The sequence below is a fragment of the Hemitrygon akajei genome, chromosome 3, assembly GCF_048418815.1.
Source record: "Hemitrygon akajei chromosome 3, sHemAka1.3, whole genome shotgun sequence".
NCBI lineage: Eukaryota > Metazoa > Chordata > Chondrichthyes > Myliobatiformes > Dasyatidae > Hemitrygon > Hemitrygon akajei.
This window is the reverse complement of record NC_133126.1, coordinates 150,151,187-150,167,927: the sequence shown is the minus strand read 5'-3', so window position 1 is coordinate 150,167,927 and position 16,741 is coordinate 150,151,187. Positions and strand designations below refer to the sequence as shown.

General features: G+C 41.4%; 1 protein-coding gene across 1 annotated transcript in view; it reads left to right on the top strand.

The window, feature by feature from the left end:
* zbbx (zinc finger, B-box domain containing) overlaps nucleotides 1-16,741 on the top strand; it is a 140,295-nt gene that overhangs the window by 17,802 nt on the left and 105,752 nt on the right. Inside the window, exons 4-7 of the mRNA XM_073041022.1 lie at nucleotides 2,085-2,181; nucleotides 6,629-6,677; nucleotides 6,755-6,858; nucleotides 14,286-14,381. Coding sequence (XP_072897123.1) covers nucleotides 2,085-2,181; nucleotides 6,629-6,677; nucleotides 6,755-6,858; nucleotides 14,286-14,381 — 346 coding nt within the window. The remainder of the gene's footprint in view (nucleotides 1-2,084; nucleotides 2,182-6,628; nucleotides 6,678-6,754; nucleotides 6,859-14,285; nucleotides 14,382-16,741) is intronic.

Genomic DNA, 16,741 nt, shown 5'->3' with positions numbered 1-16,741 from the left:
TCACCAAGCAAACACTGGGAACAGCACCGATGCCAGCATGGAGGCCACACCATACTGCCTCTGGCATCATCTCTCCTGGGCAGCTGCAACGGGTGACACCATGGATTGAGGCCTAGTCCACACTGCAATCGAGGTCCCCCCAATAAACCAGTGAACAGGACTTGCAGCATTCCACAGTACCAATATCCAACAGGGTCTTACGATCACAAGGAAATCAACTAAAATAATCACTCACTGTTGGACTGCACATCCTCTTCCCACACTGATTCCAACGCCTCTCTGTAGCAGGCTGCAACACGGTCCACACTAAGTCCAGCTCCTCTGCCAATGAGGAACTCTCTATTGGTTAGACCTGCAGTACTTGAAATTCTTAATGTCCAACAGTGTCTTGCAATCATAAAATAACAATAGCACAATTAATCATTTCTATGAGGTAAAATTAAATAGAAACTAAGTTACTAAATGCCAAAGCCTGAGACAATGACATCCTAGAGCAATAAGCAAATATACAGAAATTTAATAATGAAGATCTAGACTGCACCAGATTGAGGGTCTCCACCCGAAATGTCAACTGTCCATTTCCTTCCATCAGTGCAACCCAGCCTGTTAGTTTCTCTAGCATTTTGTGTTGCTCAGGAATCTAATTATACTTATCACCTTTACATATCACTCTGGGCAAAAACATGTAAGTGAAGAGGGTATTTCATAAATATATTAAAAAAGGATTAAATTAAAGGATGTGTCACAACAGGATTTTCAAATTTTACCTGATCAGCTATTGCAATATGTAAATACAATGTTTGCCAGTTACCTACAGTTCTTGTGGCAGTTAAAATTACTCCAAATAACAGAGAGATCATCACCAATGAACAAAGTAAATGTTTTTAAACTGAGCTCATTCAGATAAATTCCACAATCACCTTGAATGTCAGGAATGCAAAATTACCATGAAGACAGAAGTCTGGAAAGCTTTAGTCAACATCTCAGAGACATAGTCTTCTGCAAAAACTTTGAGTAAGATAGTAGTCAGTGAGTGAAAACCTCTTCGGTAATAACATTCATCTGTTGTGATTTATCTAAGCACAACTTTAGCATCCATGCCCCCAATTTACCCCCATTCGCCTAGGGCAAATCGCCGTCGCCCCGCCAATAGTGCAATACTTCGGTGTAAATACAGTTTAATGCCCCCCCAGTACACGCTCACAACACAAATACCAGACAATACACCAAAGGTGAGTAAATAATTGCAACTTTGTAGTTATTTCTTAGTGATGGGTTAGTAGAAAGAGATAACCTAAAGGTGCCAAATCAGTAAGTTTATTAGTTTGTGCATATAATATTTTAATATGTTGGAGCTCACACCTCCGGTTCCATCCACAACGACCTACTGAGCCTTCGGTCACCATCCGAACCGCCGATGTCCAGTATCTGCCCGCCCTGGAACCGCTGTCTGCTCCTCACACATCCGTCCTCCTCGCTCACCTCCCGAGAAAGACCGTGAACTCGCGAACTCCCGCTCAGCTCACACATACAAGAAAGCATAACAATTCTCCATTGGTTAGCTCCCCCCTTATCTGTAGTCATAACCCAAACATTCCAGACACAGAAACCCATTATAGCATTAAATAACGTTATAGAGGAGCCATTTCATTATAACAATACAGAGAAGCCATTTTGTTAGCCTGAGCAGTTAACACCACACTTACTGGTACTGAGAGCCCTACACAACATTTCATCCCATCTTATCTGAATTCTGGTAAGAGGGCGGTGCACTCAGATGCAACAGCCTCTACAAGGACCAAAGACATACCGGTTTGGTCTTGTTGTCTTTGCTCTTTGTCACTTTTCACCTTCGCCTGCCCTGTTTTTCCTAGTCTTATTCCCTAATCCGTTTGTTTTTAGAGCACTTAATAACCATTTGCAAGCACCAATTTTTATGCTTCATTTTTTACTTCTGAAGAACTTCAGATGGAAAACATCAATATCCAACAATCTAAGTTAAGAATTTAAGAATAGACATTGAAATATTATTGGTTTTGGTGGATATATTTATTTTATTTTGTTTTCTCTTTTGACTATTGAAGACGAGCAGGAGCATATCACTGGAAATCTGGACATGTGGGGAACCTGACAAATCATGCCCAAATAGTGCTGAGGAATAAAGATAATTTTAATCAAAAGGTAAGAGAAAACTTTAAAATAGACAGAAATGAAATTATTTTAGAAAAATCCCTGTCACTTGAGGCTGCTTCTCAATTTCACTTGGGTTTGTGATGTCAGAGACAATATAAAACTAAATGAAAAATTATAACAGTTACTGTTAAAGTCTTGCTAAGATAAATGTTACTGTAAACTGAAAAACTCAGGTCAAAAGGTTCATTTTGCTAGTGCTTGCTCATTTAATTTTTGTCTTCTTAGCACCTCAGTATCTGACCTTTAATTATCAAGATAGTAGCTGTGAGGAGGGGACAGCAAAGCACTTACATTACAGTATTTTTAATGTTGAACTATTTTCATGCATGGTGGGATCTGGGTGGTGGAATGGAGTTCAGTCGTCTCTTGACCTGGGGGAAGAAAGCTGTTTGCCATCCTAACAGACTTTGCCCTAATGCCTCCTGCCTGATGGTAGGGAGTTAAAGAGATTGTTAGTTGTATGGGAGGGAACATTGACAATGCTAAGGGACAATGCTCAAACTGGCTCACTGATGATGCCATTGTCTGGGCCCTCCACTCCATCTTGTCCCACCAGGAAATTGATGCTTCATACGTCAGGATGTTGTTCATCGAATTTACCTGAGCATTTCACATGATCATATCTCAGAGGCTGTTAGGTAAACTGTCCTCATTGGGATTCAACACCTTTCTCTTTGTAACTGGATCTTGGACTTCTTGATGGAAAGGCCCCAGTCGCTTTGAGTTGGCAGCAACATCTCAAGCTCCATCACCGGTGCTCACCCCCCAAGACTGTGTTCTCGGTTTGCTGCTAATTACGCTGCTGACTCACAACTACACAGTGCCAGATTCAGCTCAAACCACATCGTCAAGTTGACTGATGATACTACAGTGGTTGGTCTTATCAGCAACAATGATGAGTTGGCATACAGAGGAGGTGGGGAGGCTTGTCAAATAGTGTGAGAACAACAACCTGAGTCTCATTGTGGACAAGATAAAAGAGATGATTATGGACTTCAAGAAGTCATAGATCGACGGCTCTTCTTTGGACATAAAAGGCTCTGTTGTAGAGGGAATGAAGAGCACAAGGTTCCTTGGCATGCACATAATAGATAGATACTTTATTCATCCCCATGGGGAAATTCAACATCTTTTCCAATGTCCCATACACTTATTGTAGCAAAACTAATTACATACAATACTTAACTCAGTAAAAATATGATATGCATCTAAAATCACCCTCTCAAAAAGCATTAATAATAGCTTTTAAAAAGTTCTTAAGTAGTTTACTTAAATACATTGAGTCCTAACCCCGGCACTTTAACGTATCTTACTCCTGGCGGTTGAATTGTAAAGCCGAATCGCATTGGGGAGTATTGATCTCTTCATCCTGTCTGAGGAGCATTGCATCGATAGCAACCTGTCGCTGAAACTGCTTCTCTGTCTCTGGATGGTGCTATGTAGAGGATGTTCAGGGTTTTCCATAATTGTCCGTAGCCTACTCAGCGCCCTTCGCTCTGCTACCGATGTTATACTCTCCAGTACTTTGCCCACGACAGAGCCCGCCTTCCTTACCAGCTTATTAAGACGTGAGGCATCCCTCTTCTTAATGCTGCCTCCCCAACACGCCACCACAAAGAAGAGGGCGCTCTCCACAACTGACCTATAGAACATCTTCAGCATCTCACTACAAACATTGAATGACGCCAACCTTCTAAGGAAGTACAGTCAACTCTGTGCCTTCCTGCACAAGGCATCTGTGTTGGCAGTCCAGTCTAGCTTCTCGTCTAACTGTACTCCCAGATACTTGTAGGTCTTAACCTGCTCCACACATTCTCCATTAATGATCACTGGCTCCATATGAGGCCTATATCTCCTAAAGTCCACCACCATCTCCTTGGTCTTGGTGATATTGAGACGCAGGTAGTTTGAGTTGCACCATATCACAAAGTCCTGTATCAGTTTCCTATACTCTTCCTCCTGTCCATTGGAGGACAATCCAATGGACAATCTAATCTGGACCCACAACACCTCACTAATTAAGAAGGCACAGAGATCTGCACTTATTGAGGAGATTGAAGCATCCAAGGCTCCGTTCCCCCATTCTAAAAACTTTCTGCAGGAGCATTGAGAGTGCCCTGTCCAGCTGCACTGTCTGCAAGGCATTGAAGTTGCAAAGCATTGAACCTCAAGACATACTGAAGACAATAAGAAATGCTAAGAAGATTATCAGGTTCTCCCTCCCCCCCATATTTGCAATATTTACCCAAGGACCCAATGCATTGTAGAGGATCCCTGCCACCCATTCCCCAATCTCTTGAAGCAAATACAAGGAAATCTGCAGATGCTGGAAATTCAAGCAACACACACAAAATGCTGGTGGAACACAGCAGGCCAGGCAGCATCTGTAGGAAGAAGCACTGTCGACGTTTCGGGCTGAGACCCTTCGTCAGGACTAACTGAAAGGAAAGACAGTAAGAGATTTGAAAGTAGGAGGGGGAGGGGGAAATGCAAAATGATAGAAGACGACCGGAGGGGGTAGGGTGAAGCTGAGAGCTGGAAAGCTGATTGGCAAAAGGGATACAGAGCTGGAGAAGGGAAAGGATCATGGGATGGGAGGCTGAGGGAGAAAGAAAGGGGGCGGGGAGCACCAGACGGAGATGGAGAACAGGCAGAGTGATGGGCAGGGAAAAAGAAAAAAAGAGGAGGGGGGATAAAAACTAAACATATCAGGGATGGGGTAAGAAGGGGAGGAGGGGCATTAACGGAAGTTAGAGAAGTCAATGTTCATGCCATCAGGTTGGAGGCTACCCAGCCGGTATATAAGGTGTTGTTCCTCCAACCTGAGTGTGGCTTCATCTTGACAGTAGAGGAGGCCATGGATAGACATATCAGAATGGGAATGGGACGTGGAATTAAAATGTATGGCCACTGGGAGATCCTTCTTTCTCTGGTGGACAGAGTGTAGGTGTTCAGTGAAACGGTCTCCCAGTCTGCATTGGGTCTCATCGATATATAAAAGGCCACACTGGGAGCACCAGATGCAGTATATCACACCAGCCGACTCACAAGTGAAGTGTCACCTCACCTGGAAGGACTGCCTGGGGCCCTGAATGGTGGTGAGAGAGGAAGTGTAAGGGCAGGTGTAGCACTTGTTCCACTTACAAGGATAAATGACAGAAGGGAGATCGGTGGGAAGGGATGGGGGGGTCGAATAGACAAGGGAGTCGCGTAGGGAGCGATCCCTGCGGAAAGCAGAAAGATGGGGGGAGGGAAAGATGTGCTTGGTAGTGGGATTCCGTTGGAGGTGGCGGAAGTTACGAAGAATTATACATTGGACCTGGAGGCTGGTGGGGTGGTAGGTGAGGACAAGGGGAACTCTATCCCGAGTGGGGTGGCGGGCGGATGAAGTGCGGGCAGATGTGCGGGAAATGGGAGAGATGCGCTTGAGAGCAGAGTTAATGGTGGAAGAAGGGAAGCCCCTTTGTTTAAAATAGGAAGACATCTCCCTCTTTTATTTAAAAAAGGAAGACATCCCCAAACTCTTTGACCCACTACCATCAGGAAGGATGTACAGAAGTATCAAGACTAGACTGACAGACTGGGTAACAGCTTCTTCCCTCAGATTGTGAGACTAATGAATAATGTCCTGCCACCAAGATCTAGTCACTAGGACAGTGAGCTATTTACTGTTTATCTGTGCTGTACTTTACTACATGCTTGTTTAATTATATTTTATTAACTCATTTATAGTATAATATTTTGATTTATGTGCTCTGTGAGTCAGGGTGGTGAGACATCTGGAGTGGGAATTATTGCTCTTGAAATTTGAGATATTTGCAAGAAAAGATAGCGGGAATAGTTTATGTGACTTGGTGTGGCAGGGGCATATTTGGAGGGAAAAATAGACAAATGATGTTTTTAAATATCATTGAGAGGAAAAGGAGGGTCAGCAGGGGAGGGAGAAGTTCAAAAAATTTATTTGGTTTTAGCCATTTGACATCTGTATTTCTTGGAAATATCTGAGGAGAAGATTGTAACGAAGAATATCAGAATACCTGAGGCTTGGGACACAATGTACTTAATTGTGCTAACTGCTGTTGAACAATGCAACAGAAAGTAGCTGTAAAACGTTACTTTGCAAAAAAAAGGGACAGTTTATGTTATTACTCTTATGGATGGACTCAAATGTTTGGCCCATCCCATTCATTGATATCGTTAATGACTTGTAAATTTGAATAGATATTTTGAGCAATTTCTATATTGTTTATTTGACATGCATGGAAGTAAACTTTAATTATGTGGTACTTTCCAAACAAATGATTGTCTCTCTCTCTAACTATAATATGTTTTCATTTTTGAATTTCAATATGTAAACAGTTTCACGCAAATGCTATTTCTGTTGTTTTCTGAAGTAAAATATAAAATTATTTAAAGTGCTATTCTTCTGTCACAGAAAACTTCTGGAAAGGCAAAAATCAAAATACTGAAGGATCAATGTATAGGTATGACTACTTTTCATCAATTTGAGTTTCTATAGGTTATAAGTATATAAAAATGAATCCGTATTGTGTTATTTCAGAGCCTCCAAAACGTGAATCCTCCAGTATACCAGTTCGTGAAACTGAAAGGCCAAAAGTCAATGGGAAGCTATGTGGACAGTGTGAGACCAGAAGTCCTGTGTTGGTAAGTAAGTAATCGATCTATTATGTCCAAAAGAATTTGAGCTTTAATGTTTTTTGGCATATCTAACTTAATCAGTGGAAGTCTGTTTAAATTAATGGTTACAAAAACAGGAAGAAGTGATAGAACGCAGAAATTACTTGTAAAAAAATGCATTTTTGAAACAATAGTCAAGCTTTTTGGCAAATACCAATCTGAGATTGAAGTAAACTTGGACCCATTTTAAGTTAGCAATATTTGTTATAATTCTACTGAAAGCGTGATTCAGCATTGAACAAGTTATCTGCAAAGTTTTTGAAAACCATTCAAACTCTTTAAATGTGGTGTTTAACCTGAGAATACTAGGAAACTGAAATTATAATGTTTCCCTTTACTTATACTTAAAATGTATAGAAACATAGAAAACCTACAGCATAATACAGGCCCTTCGGCCCACAAAGTTGTGCTGAACATGTCTCAACCTTAGAAATTACTAGGCTTACCCATAGTTCTCTATTTTTCTAAGCTCCACGTACCTGTCCAAAAGTCTCTTAAAAGGTCCTATCGTATCTGCCTCCACCACCGTTGCCGGCAGTCCATTCCATGCACTCACCACTCTCTGAGTAAAAAACTTCCCCCTGACATCTCCTCTGTACCTATTTCCTAGCATCTTAAACATGAGTTCTCTTGTGGCAACCATTTCAGCCCTAGGATAAAGCCTCTGACTATCCACACGATCAATGCCTCTCATCATCTTGTAAACCTCTATCAGGTCATCCTCTGTTGTTCCAAGGAAAAAAGGCCAAGTTCACTCAACCTATTCTCATAAGGCATGCTCCCCAATTCAGGCAACATCCTTGTAAATCTGCTCTGCACCCTTTCTATGACTTCCACATCCTTTCTGTAGTGAGGCGACCAGAACTAAGCAGAGTACTCCAAGTGGGGTCTGACCAGGGTCCTATATAGCTTCAACATTACCTCTCGGCTCCTAAATTCAATTCCACGATCGATGAAGGCCAATACACCGTACACTTTCTTAACCACAGAGTCAACCTGCGCTACCAAAGTTATACCAACATGTCTCCTGCTCCACTAGAGGCCTGAATATACTTGACCACTGCTACACAGCAGTCAAGGATGCCTACCGTTCCGTCCAATGACCTCACTTCAGAAAATCGGATCATCAGGCCGTACTCCTCCTCCCAGCTTACAAACAGAAACTGAAGCGGGAGGACACAGTGTCAAAAGTGGTGTCACATTGGACAGAGGAAATGGATGAGGTCCTCCGTGACTGCTTTGAATCGGTGGATTGGTTAGTATTCAAGGACTCGGCAGCTAACCTCGATGAGTATGCCTCAGCTGTCGTGGACTTTATCTGGAAATGTACAGAGGACTGTCTGTCCGGAAACCTTGGATGAATTATGAGGTCCAGTCCCTTTTGAAGGCTAGAGCTGCGTCTTTTAGGTCCGGGGATACCAGTCGCTACATGGAATCCAAGCGTGGACTCCGGAAAGCCATTAAGGGCGCCAAGAGGCAATATCGAGCCATGTTGGAAGCCCAGGCTAAACAGACGGATGCCAGTAGACTATGGCAAGGTTTAAATGAGATCAATGGGCGCAAAGAAAAGGCTGGGAGTCTCTTCCTGGCAAACTTAACGTATTCTACGCAAGATTCAAACAGAAGAGAGCGTCACACCCCCTCTGGATGAACCGGACCTGGTGGCATCAAGATTCATCGTCTCTGAGGAAGATCTTAAGAAGAGCCTTCCTGAAGATAAATCCAAGGAAGGCGACGGGCCCAGATGGCGTCCGGGGATGGGTTCTCCGGGCCTGTGCAAGCGAACTAGCTGGAGTGTTTGCTGACATCTTCAACTGCTCCCTGCTTCAGTCTAAGATCCCCTCGTGTTTTAAGAAGGCAACGATAATCCCGGTGCAGAAGAAAAGCAAGGTGGCATGCCTGAATGACTACCAACCTGTGGCTCTAACATCAATTGCTATGAAGTGCTTCGAGCAATTGGTTATGGCACACATCAACCATAACCTACCGGTCAACCTTGACGCTTTGTAATTTGCCTACTGGAGCAACAGGTCAATGGCAGATGCCATCTCTCTGGCACTATATTCCACCTTAGAACACCTGGAGAATAAAGGTGCATATGTAAGGCTCCTTTTCAATGACTACAGCTCTGCCTTTAATACCATCATTCCAAATAAACTGATTCCTAAGCTCCTGGAACCTAGGTCTTAGCACTCAGATCTGCAGCTGGATCTTCAACTTCCTCACAGACAGGACCCAGGCTCTAAAAGTAGGGGACAAGCTCTCCTCTACAATCACACTGAGCACCGGTGCCCCACAAGGCTGTGTACTCAGCCTCCTGCTGTACTCACTGTACACCCATGATTGTGTAGCCAAGTTTCTGTCGAACTCAATATATTAGTTTGCTGATGACACCAGAATTGTAGGCCGTATCTTGGGTAATGATGAGTCTGAGTACAGGGAGGAAATTAAGAACCTGGTGGCATGGTGCGAAGACAATAACCTGTCCCTCAATGTCAGCAAGACGAAGGAATTGGTTGTTGATTTCAGAAGGAGTAGCGGACCACACGACCCCATCTACATCGGTGATGCGCAGGTGGAACAGGTCAAAAGCTTTAAGTTCCTCGGGATGAATATCACAAATGACCTGACTTGGTCTACCCAAGCAGAGTCCACTGCCAAGAAGGCCCACCAGCACCTTTACTTCCTGAGAAAGCTGAAGAAATTTGACCTGTCCCCTAAAACCCTCACTAATTTTTATAGGTGCACTGTAGAAAGCATTCTTCTAGGGTGCATCACAATCTAGTATGGAAGTTGTCCTGTCCAAGACCGGAAGAAGCTGTAGAAGATTGTGAATATAGCCCAGCACATCACACAAACCAATCTTCCATCCTTGGACTCACTTTACACCGCACGCTGTTGGAGCAGTGCTGCCAGGATAATCAAGGACACGGCCCACCCAGCAAACACACTTTTTGTCCCTCTTCCCTCTGGGAGAACGTTCAGGAGCATGAAGATTCGTACGGCCAAATTTGGGAACCGCTTCTTTCCAATTGAATTCTTTCCAATTCTTTCCAATTGCTGAATGGATCCTGACCCAGATCTGGGCCGTACCTTCCAATATCCGGACCTGACTTGTACTACCTTACTTACCCTTTTCTATTTTCTAATTATGATTTATAATTTAAATTTTTATTATATTTAATTAGATTTGTACTTCAGGGAGCGCGAAGTGCAGAATCAAATATCGCTGTGATGATTGTATGCTCTGGTATCAATTGTTTGGTGACAATAAAGTAAAGTAAAGTAATCCTGCGCAGCTGCTTTGAGCATCCTATGGACTCGGACCCCAAGATCCCTCTGATCCTCCACACTGCCAGGAGTCTTACCATTAATACTATATTCTGTTATCATATTTGACCTACCACAATGAACCACTTCACACTTAACTGGGTTGAACTCCATCTGCCACTTCTCAGCCCAGTTTTGTATCCTATCAGTGTCCCGCTGTAACCTCTGACAGCCCTCCACACTATCCACTATCTCCAACCTTTGTGTCATCAGCAAACTTGCTAACTCATCCCTCCACTTCCTCATCCAGGTCATTTATAAAAATCATGAAGAGTAAGGGTCCCAGAACAGATCCCTGAGGCACACCACTGGTCACCCACCTCGATGCAGAATATGACCTGTCTACAACCACTCTTTGCCTTCTGTGGGCAAGCCAGTTCTGGATGTACAAAGCAATGTCCCCTTGGATCCCATGCCTCCTTACTTTATCAATAGGCCTTTCATGGGGTACCTTATCAAATGCCTTGCTGAAATCCATATATACTACATCTACTGCTCTTCCTTCATCAATGTGTTTAGTCACATACTCAAAAAATTCAATCAGGCACGTAAGGCACGACCTGCCCTTTACAAAGCCATGCTGACTACTCCTAATCATATTATACTTCTCCAAATGTTCATAAGTCCTGTCTCTCAGGATCTTCTCCATCAACTTACCAACCACTGAAGTAATACTCACTGGTCTATAATTTCCTGGGCTATCTCTCCTCCCTTCCTTGAATAATGGAACAACATCTGCAACCTTCCAATCCTCTGGAACCTCTCCCATCCCCATTGATGATGTAAAGATCATTGACAGAGGCTCAGCAATCTCCTCCCTCACCTCCCACAGTAGCCTGGGGTACATCTTATCCGGTTCCAGCGACTTATGCAACTTGATGCTTTCCAAAAGCTCCAGCACATCCTCTTTCTTAATATCTACATTCTCAAGCTTTTCAGTCTGCTGCAAGTCATCACTACAATCACCAAGATCCTTTTCCATGGTGAATACTGAAGTAAAGTATTCATTAAGCACCTCTGCTATTTCCTCCGGTTCCATACACACTTTCCCACTGTCACACTTGATAGGTCCTATTCTTCACGTCTTATCCACTTGCTCTTCACATACTTTTAGAACACCTTGGAGTTTTCCTTAATCCTGCCTGCCAAGACCTTCTCATGGCCCATTTCTGGCTGTCCTAATTTCCTTCTTAAGCTTCTTCCTGTTAGCCTTATAATCTTCTAGATCTCTAACATTACCTAGCTCTCTAAACCTTTTGTAAGTTTTTCTTTTCTTCTTGACTAGATTGATTACAGCCTTTGTACACCACGGTTCCTGTACCATACCATAATTTTCCTGTCTCATTGGAATGTACCTGTGCAGAACTCCACACAAATATCCCCTGAACATTTACCACATTTCTTCTGTAATTTTCCTTGAGAACATCTGATAGCCTCATTAATTCCCCTTACTCCAATTAAATGTTTTTCTAACTTGTCTGTTCCTATCTCTCTCCAATGGTATGGTAAAGGAGATAGAATTATGATCACTATCTCCAAAGTGCTCTCCCACTGTGCGATCTGACACCCGACCATGTTCATTTCCCAATACCAAATCAAGTTCAGCCTCTCTCCTTGTGGCTTATCTTCATATTGTGTCAAGAAACCTTCCTGAACACTCCTAACAAACTCCAACCCATGTAAACCCCTTGCTCTAGGGAGATGCCAATCGATATTTGGGAAATTAAAATCTCCCATCATGAGAACTCTGTTATTATTACACCTTTCCAGGATCTGTTGCCCTATCTGCTCCTTGATATCCCTGTTACTATTGGGCAGCTTATAAAAAACAGCTATTCCTGTTCCTAACCTCCACCCACAGAGACTCCGTAGATAATCCCTCCATGGCGTCCACCTTTTCTGCAGCCGTGACACTATCTCTGATCAACAGTGCCACGCTCCCAACTCTTTTGCTTCCCTCCCTGTCCTTTCTGAAACATCTAAAACCCAGCACTTGAAGTAACCATTCCTGTCCGTGAGCCATCCAAGTCTTTGTAATGGCCACCACATCATAATTCCAAGTACTGATCCATGCTCTAAGTTCATCCGCTTTGTTCACAATATTCCGTGCATTAAAATAGACTCATCTCAAACCTTTGGTCTGAGCGCGTCCCTTCTCTATCTCCTGCCTATCCTCCCTCTCGCACTGTCTACAAGTTTTCTCTATTTGTGAGCCAATCTCCTCTTCCATAGTCTCTACAGTTCTGTTCCCACCCCCTAACAGTTCTAGTTTAAACTCTCCCCAGTAGCCTTAGCAAACCTCCCCGCCAGGATATTGGTCCCCCTGGGATTCAAGTGCATCCCGTCCTTTTTGTACAGGTCACATCTGCCCCAAAAGAGGTCCCGATGATCCAGAGATCTGAATCCCTTCCCCCGCTCCAATCCCTCAGCCACGCATTTATCCTCCACCTCATTCTATTCCTATACTCACTGTTGCATGGCACAGGCAGTAATCCCAAGATTACTACCTTTGCGGTCCTGCTTCTCAACTTCCTTCCTAACTCCCTGTAGTCTTTTTTCAGGACCTCTTCCCTTTTCCTACCTATGTCATTGGTACCAATATGTACCATGACCTTGGGAAGGAAAATTTGAGCTAGGTGATTTTGCATCTGTTTGAAATGGCACAATAAGTGTTTCTTCAAAAAGGAAGAATTTTTTTAAAATAGAAAACCTTCAAGAATGGCTTAGAGACATAGATGGCAGATTTTAAATAGTTAAATTCATAATGTCTTTCTAATTGTTCGTTACCTTAGGAATTTCCTTATATGTTTTCTCAAGGCTTGTGCATTTAAAAAGATATTAATGACTCTCCAATCCATTTTAAATCTCTCCAAGGCTTGTTAAACATTTTTTTTTTACAAATTTCTAGAAGTTTCTGAAAATGTTTAAACTGCTCAGCATTGTGAGGTTCTGTTAAAGCTAAGTGTGGAGCTTATTTTTATCTTTGTGCCATTTTTGTTCTGATGTTAATGTGAATCTATATTTCATTGCCTCACAAGATATCATCGTAGAAAAATTTTGTACTGAAAAGATGTTACACGTCATAAATATTGGTTTGAATCCATATAGTTGCACCTTGAGTAGAACTGCTACTGAATTGACTACTACATTAAGTTGCATTCCTTTTAGTAATCTGCTTTAGGCCATTAAATCAGATCATTTCTGTCTTCTTTTTGTTGTACTTTCTTTTTCAACATATTACAATGTTTGAGTAAGAATCAATTTCCGATTGGCAAACTCTTAACTACTTTCTTAACGGTATTGGGACTAGTGCACACAGATAGTTGTTTGGTTGCTTCAGATTTTAAGTTTCTTGCTCAAAGAATTTAAAAGATCAATACAAATATCTGGCACATTTTATTTGTCTTATGCAGTTTTGCAAGCAGTGCAATGGTCCTGCCAACAAGCATGTTGTTGGACAGATATTTCAGTATGACTTGATGGTTATGCCATTCAAGAAAATTTTGTGCTGAATTTAGGTACCAGACTAACTTTAAATTTTAAACATTTTATGTAGAAATTCCTGATCATCACAGTTATCTCTTTCTATAATTCAGTTAAGACATTTAACAGATCTATATTTGCTTGAAGCAAAATATCTTTTTTTTGGAACATTATAAATACTCTAATAACATGTTTTCTCATAGTGTTGTTGTATATTTTTGAGTCTTGTTGCTTTAACCTGACACTTTTCAAAAATGATCTTATTTCTTGTAGCACTCTCAGAGAAGATTTTCCTGCTGGGAACACACTTCATGAAATAACTAATGCATATATCCAAAGTTTTGCATTTATTAATTGTGATACATCAAAAATCAAGACCAATGTCAAGATTCATACTATTTGCATGCCTTGAGTGTGAATTTCTGTTTATCTCACCATGTAGAATTTAAAGTCAGTTTTTCTTTTGCCGCTTATATGCCGGAAAGGTGATTGCATAAATATTTAGTGCATAAATATCTTCCTTTTATATCAGTGATAGTTTCAGCTAATGTCACTTTAGCATGTTTCCTGAATTTCCCAAGGTTTGTATGGAGTGTGGAGAAGATTACTGTTCCAGTTGCTTTGCTAAATTCCATCAAAAGGGGGCGCTGAAGCTTCACAGGTTTTCCCCTTTCCAGGTACAGGCAACTCACTATTATACATTTTCATTAAAGATAATATTTAATATTTAAATACATTGTAACACAGAGATCTAGAAATTAATATTTTAATGTTTGAAGTTTGCCTGATATTAAGTTTAATTTGATGAGTTTTTGGTTTTTGATTCACAGCCTTCAAAAGATAGGAGTCTGCAAACTGATTACTGTATCATGTTTGTAAACCTAGCATATTGTGAGTAACTGATCAACAGTTACACATTTTTCCAACTAGATTTGAAGGAATTCTTGTCTTTATCCCTGAAAGTGTGTGAATACATTGGTAAAATAGATTAGTTGTAACTGAGATCTAGCCAGTTATCAATTTATTGCAAAGACTTGCTGAATTCCTGTGAAATTTATTTCAAAATCAATTTGAAAGAAAATCAGCCTGGTCAATAATCTTGTGGTAAAGCTGAAAATTAAAATTACCTGTGATATGTCAAGGTCAAAAGTTGTCTTGTCTTCATATTAACTGGCATTAAAGGATGGGAATATTTGGTTTAGGATACGCAATGTATAGGAAATAAGTATATGCTATCTTACTTACATATATTGTTATGTATGGTGGAGGTAACATCATGCAATGGGGATACTTTTTAGCAGTAGGGACTGGAAATTGGTCAGGATTGATGGGAAGATGAATGCTGCTAAAAACAGAGAAATCTTGGTTTAAAAACCTGCTAGCCTTTGTCAGAAAGCTTAAACTGGAGAGGAAGTTCATCTTTCAGCAGGACAACTACCTAGAGTGCTAAGTTAGAACAACCATGGAGTGGCTCCAAATGAAGAAAATCGATGTCCTTGAGTAGCCTTGTTAGAGTTGTTACGAACCCCGTAACTGGGTCACTTACCAGCAAAGATAGAGAGGTCCGTTGAAGTCTGATGGTACTATTTTTCACAGTATTTATTGGTAAAAATACACAAAAATAATATCAGTGCAAACCTACAGATAATATACGTTGTCAATACTAACTCTAAAAGTGCGGGTATAATAATAATCAATAAGAAATAAGCTCTATCGTTGTCTAGGGGATAATGTATTGTCCGATGGAAATATAAAAGTCACTCAAGTTCATTCAGGCTGCAGCCTTTGGTTGGAGTCAAGAGACAGATTTTTAGAACTTGCCAGCTTTTCCTTTTTATAATGTCGATCCTTCCAGAGTTCCATTGGTGTTGGTTTCTGCTTTTAGCTAAAGCCGTTCTTCTGTGGTAAGGCCCGCCAATTCCTTGGCAAATGGAAAAGGACGCACGCGGGCCCCCACCGGCTGTCGCTATTAAACGCTGTCACGGGATTTCTAGCGTTTCTCCTGGTGCGTCTAAAGGGGTTGTTCCCCCAGACCCTCGTTTATCCTTACTCACGGGGTCTCAGATGTCAATCAGGTTGGGATGATGCAATCCCTCAACCAGCTCACTCTGGTCATTCCCTGAGGGCTTCAATGAATAGTACAGTACTCAATACACAATTCCGTCTCCAAGAGATAATAGTCGTTATCAATGGTTCCACCTCTCTGGGGGCCAGGACACATTCCAAACCCTTGTGGATTCTGTCTCATTTCCTGGGTTCCAGACCCGAATTAATAGCGATCTTGCGATTCTCAAAAAGGAGGGGGCTAATTTGCACCGAGTTGTGGCACATTCGTAACAGAGTCCTGACCTTAAACTGATTAAACATATCTGGCAACACCTCATGATTGCTGTCTACTGCCACATTCCAACTAACCTGACACAACTTAAGCAATTTTGCAAGGAAAAATAGGCAAATCTTGCTCCATTATGTTGTGCAAAGCTAATAGAGATTTATCCAAAAAGACTACTGGCTGTAATAGCTACAAGAGGTGTTTCAACTAAATAATAAGCAAAGGGGGGTGAATACTTTTGAACTCAGATTCTGGTTAATTGGCCATTGGTTAATTGCGGCAGCTGCTTATTTGGGATGACTCTTAAAGAACAAAAACTAATTGGGAAAATAGCTGGGATTCCCTTTGATTATTTGAAACACTATGCTACTTAATTGGGACAGGAGACTTTTGCTGAACAGGTTCTAAATAGGGTCAGTCATATGCACTTGTGTGGCTGTTAGATACTACACAATGCTTCGACAGAAGTTTTTAAATAGTGTCACTTGCACTTTCTTGTGTTATGTTATCTATTTGGGCTGACGCAGTGATTTTTTAATAATTTTTAAAAAATTTTGACTAAAATAATTCAGACACTTATCAAGATGCTGCAAAAAGATTTGACACTAGCAAAAAATTATCCACGATGTCTACTGATTTTTAAAATTTAATTAATCAAAAGAACACAGCAATGTATGCTGCATGAATTTCTCTGTCGATGACTAT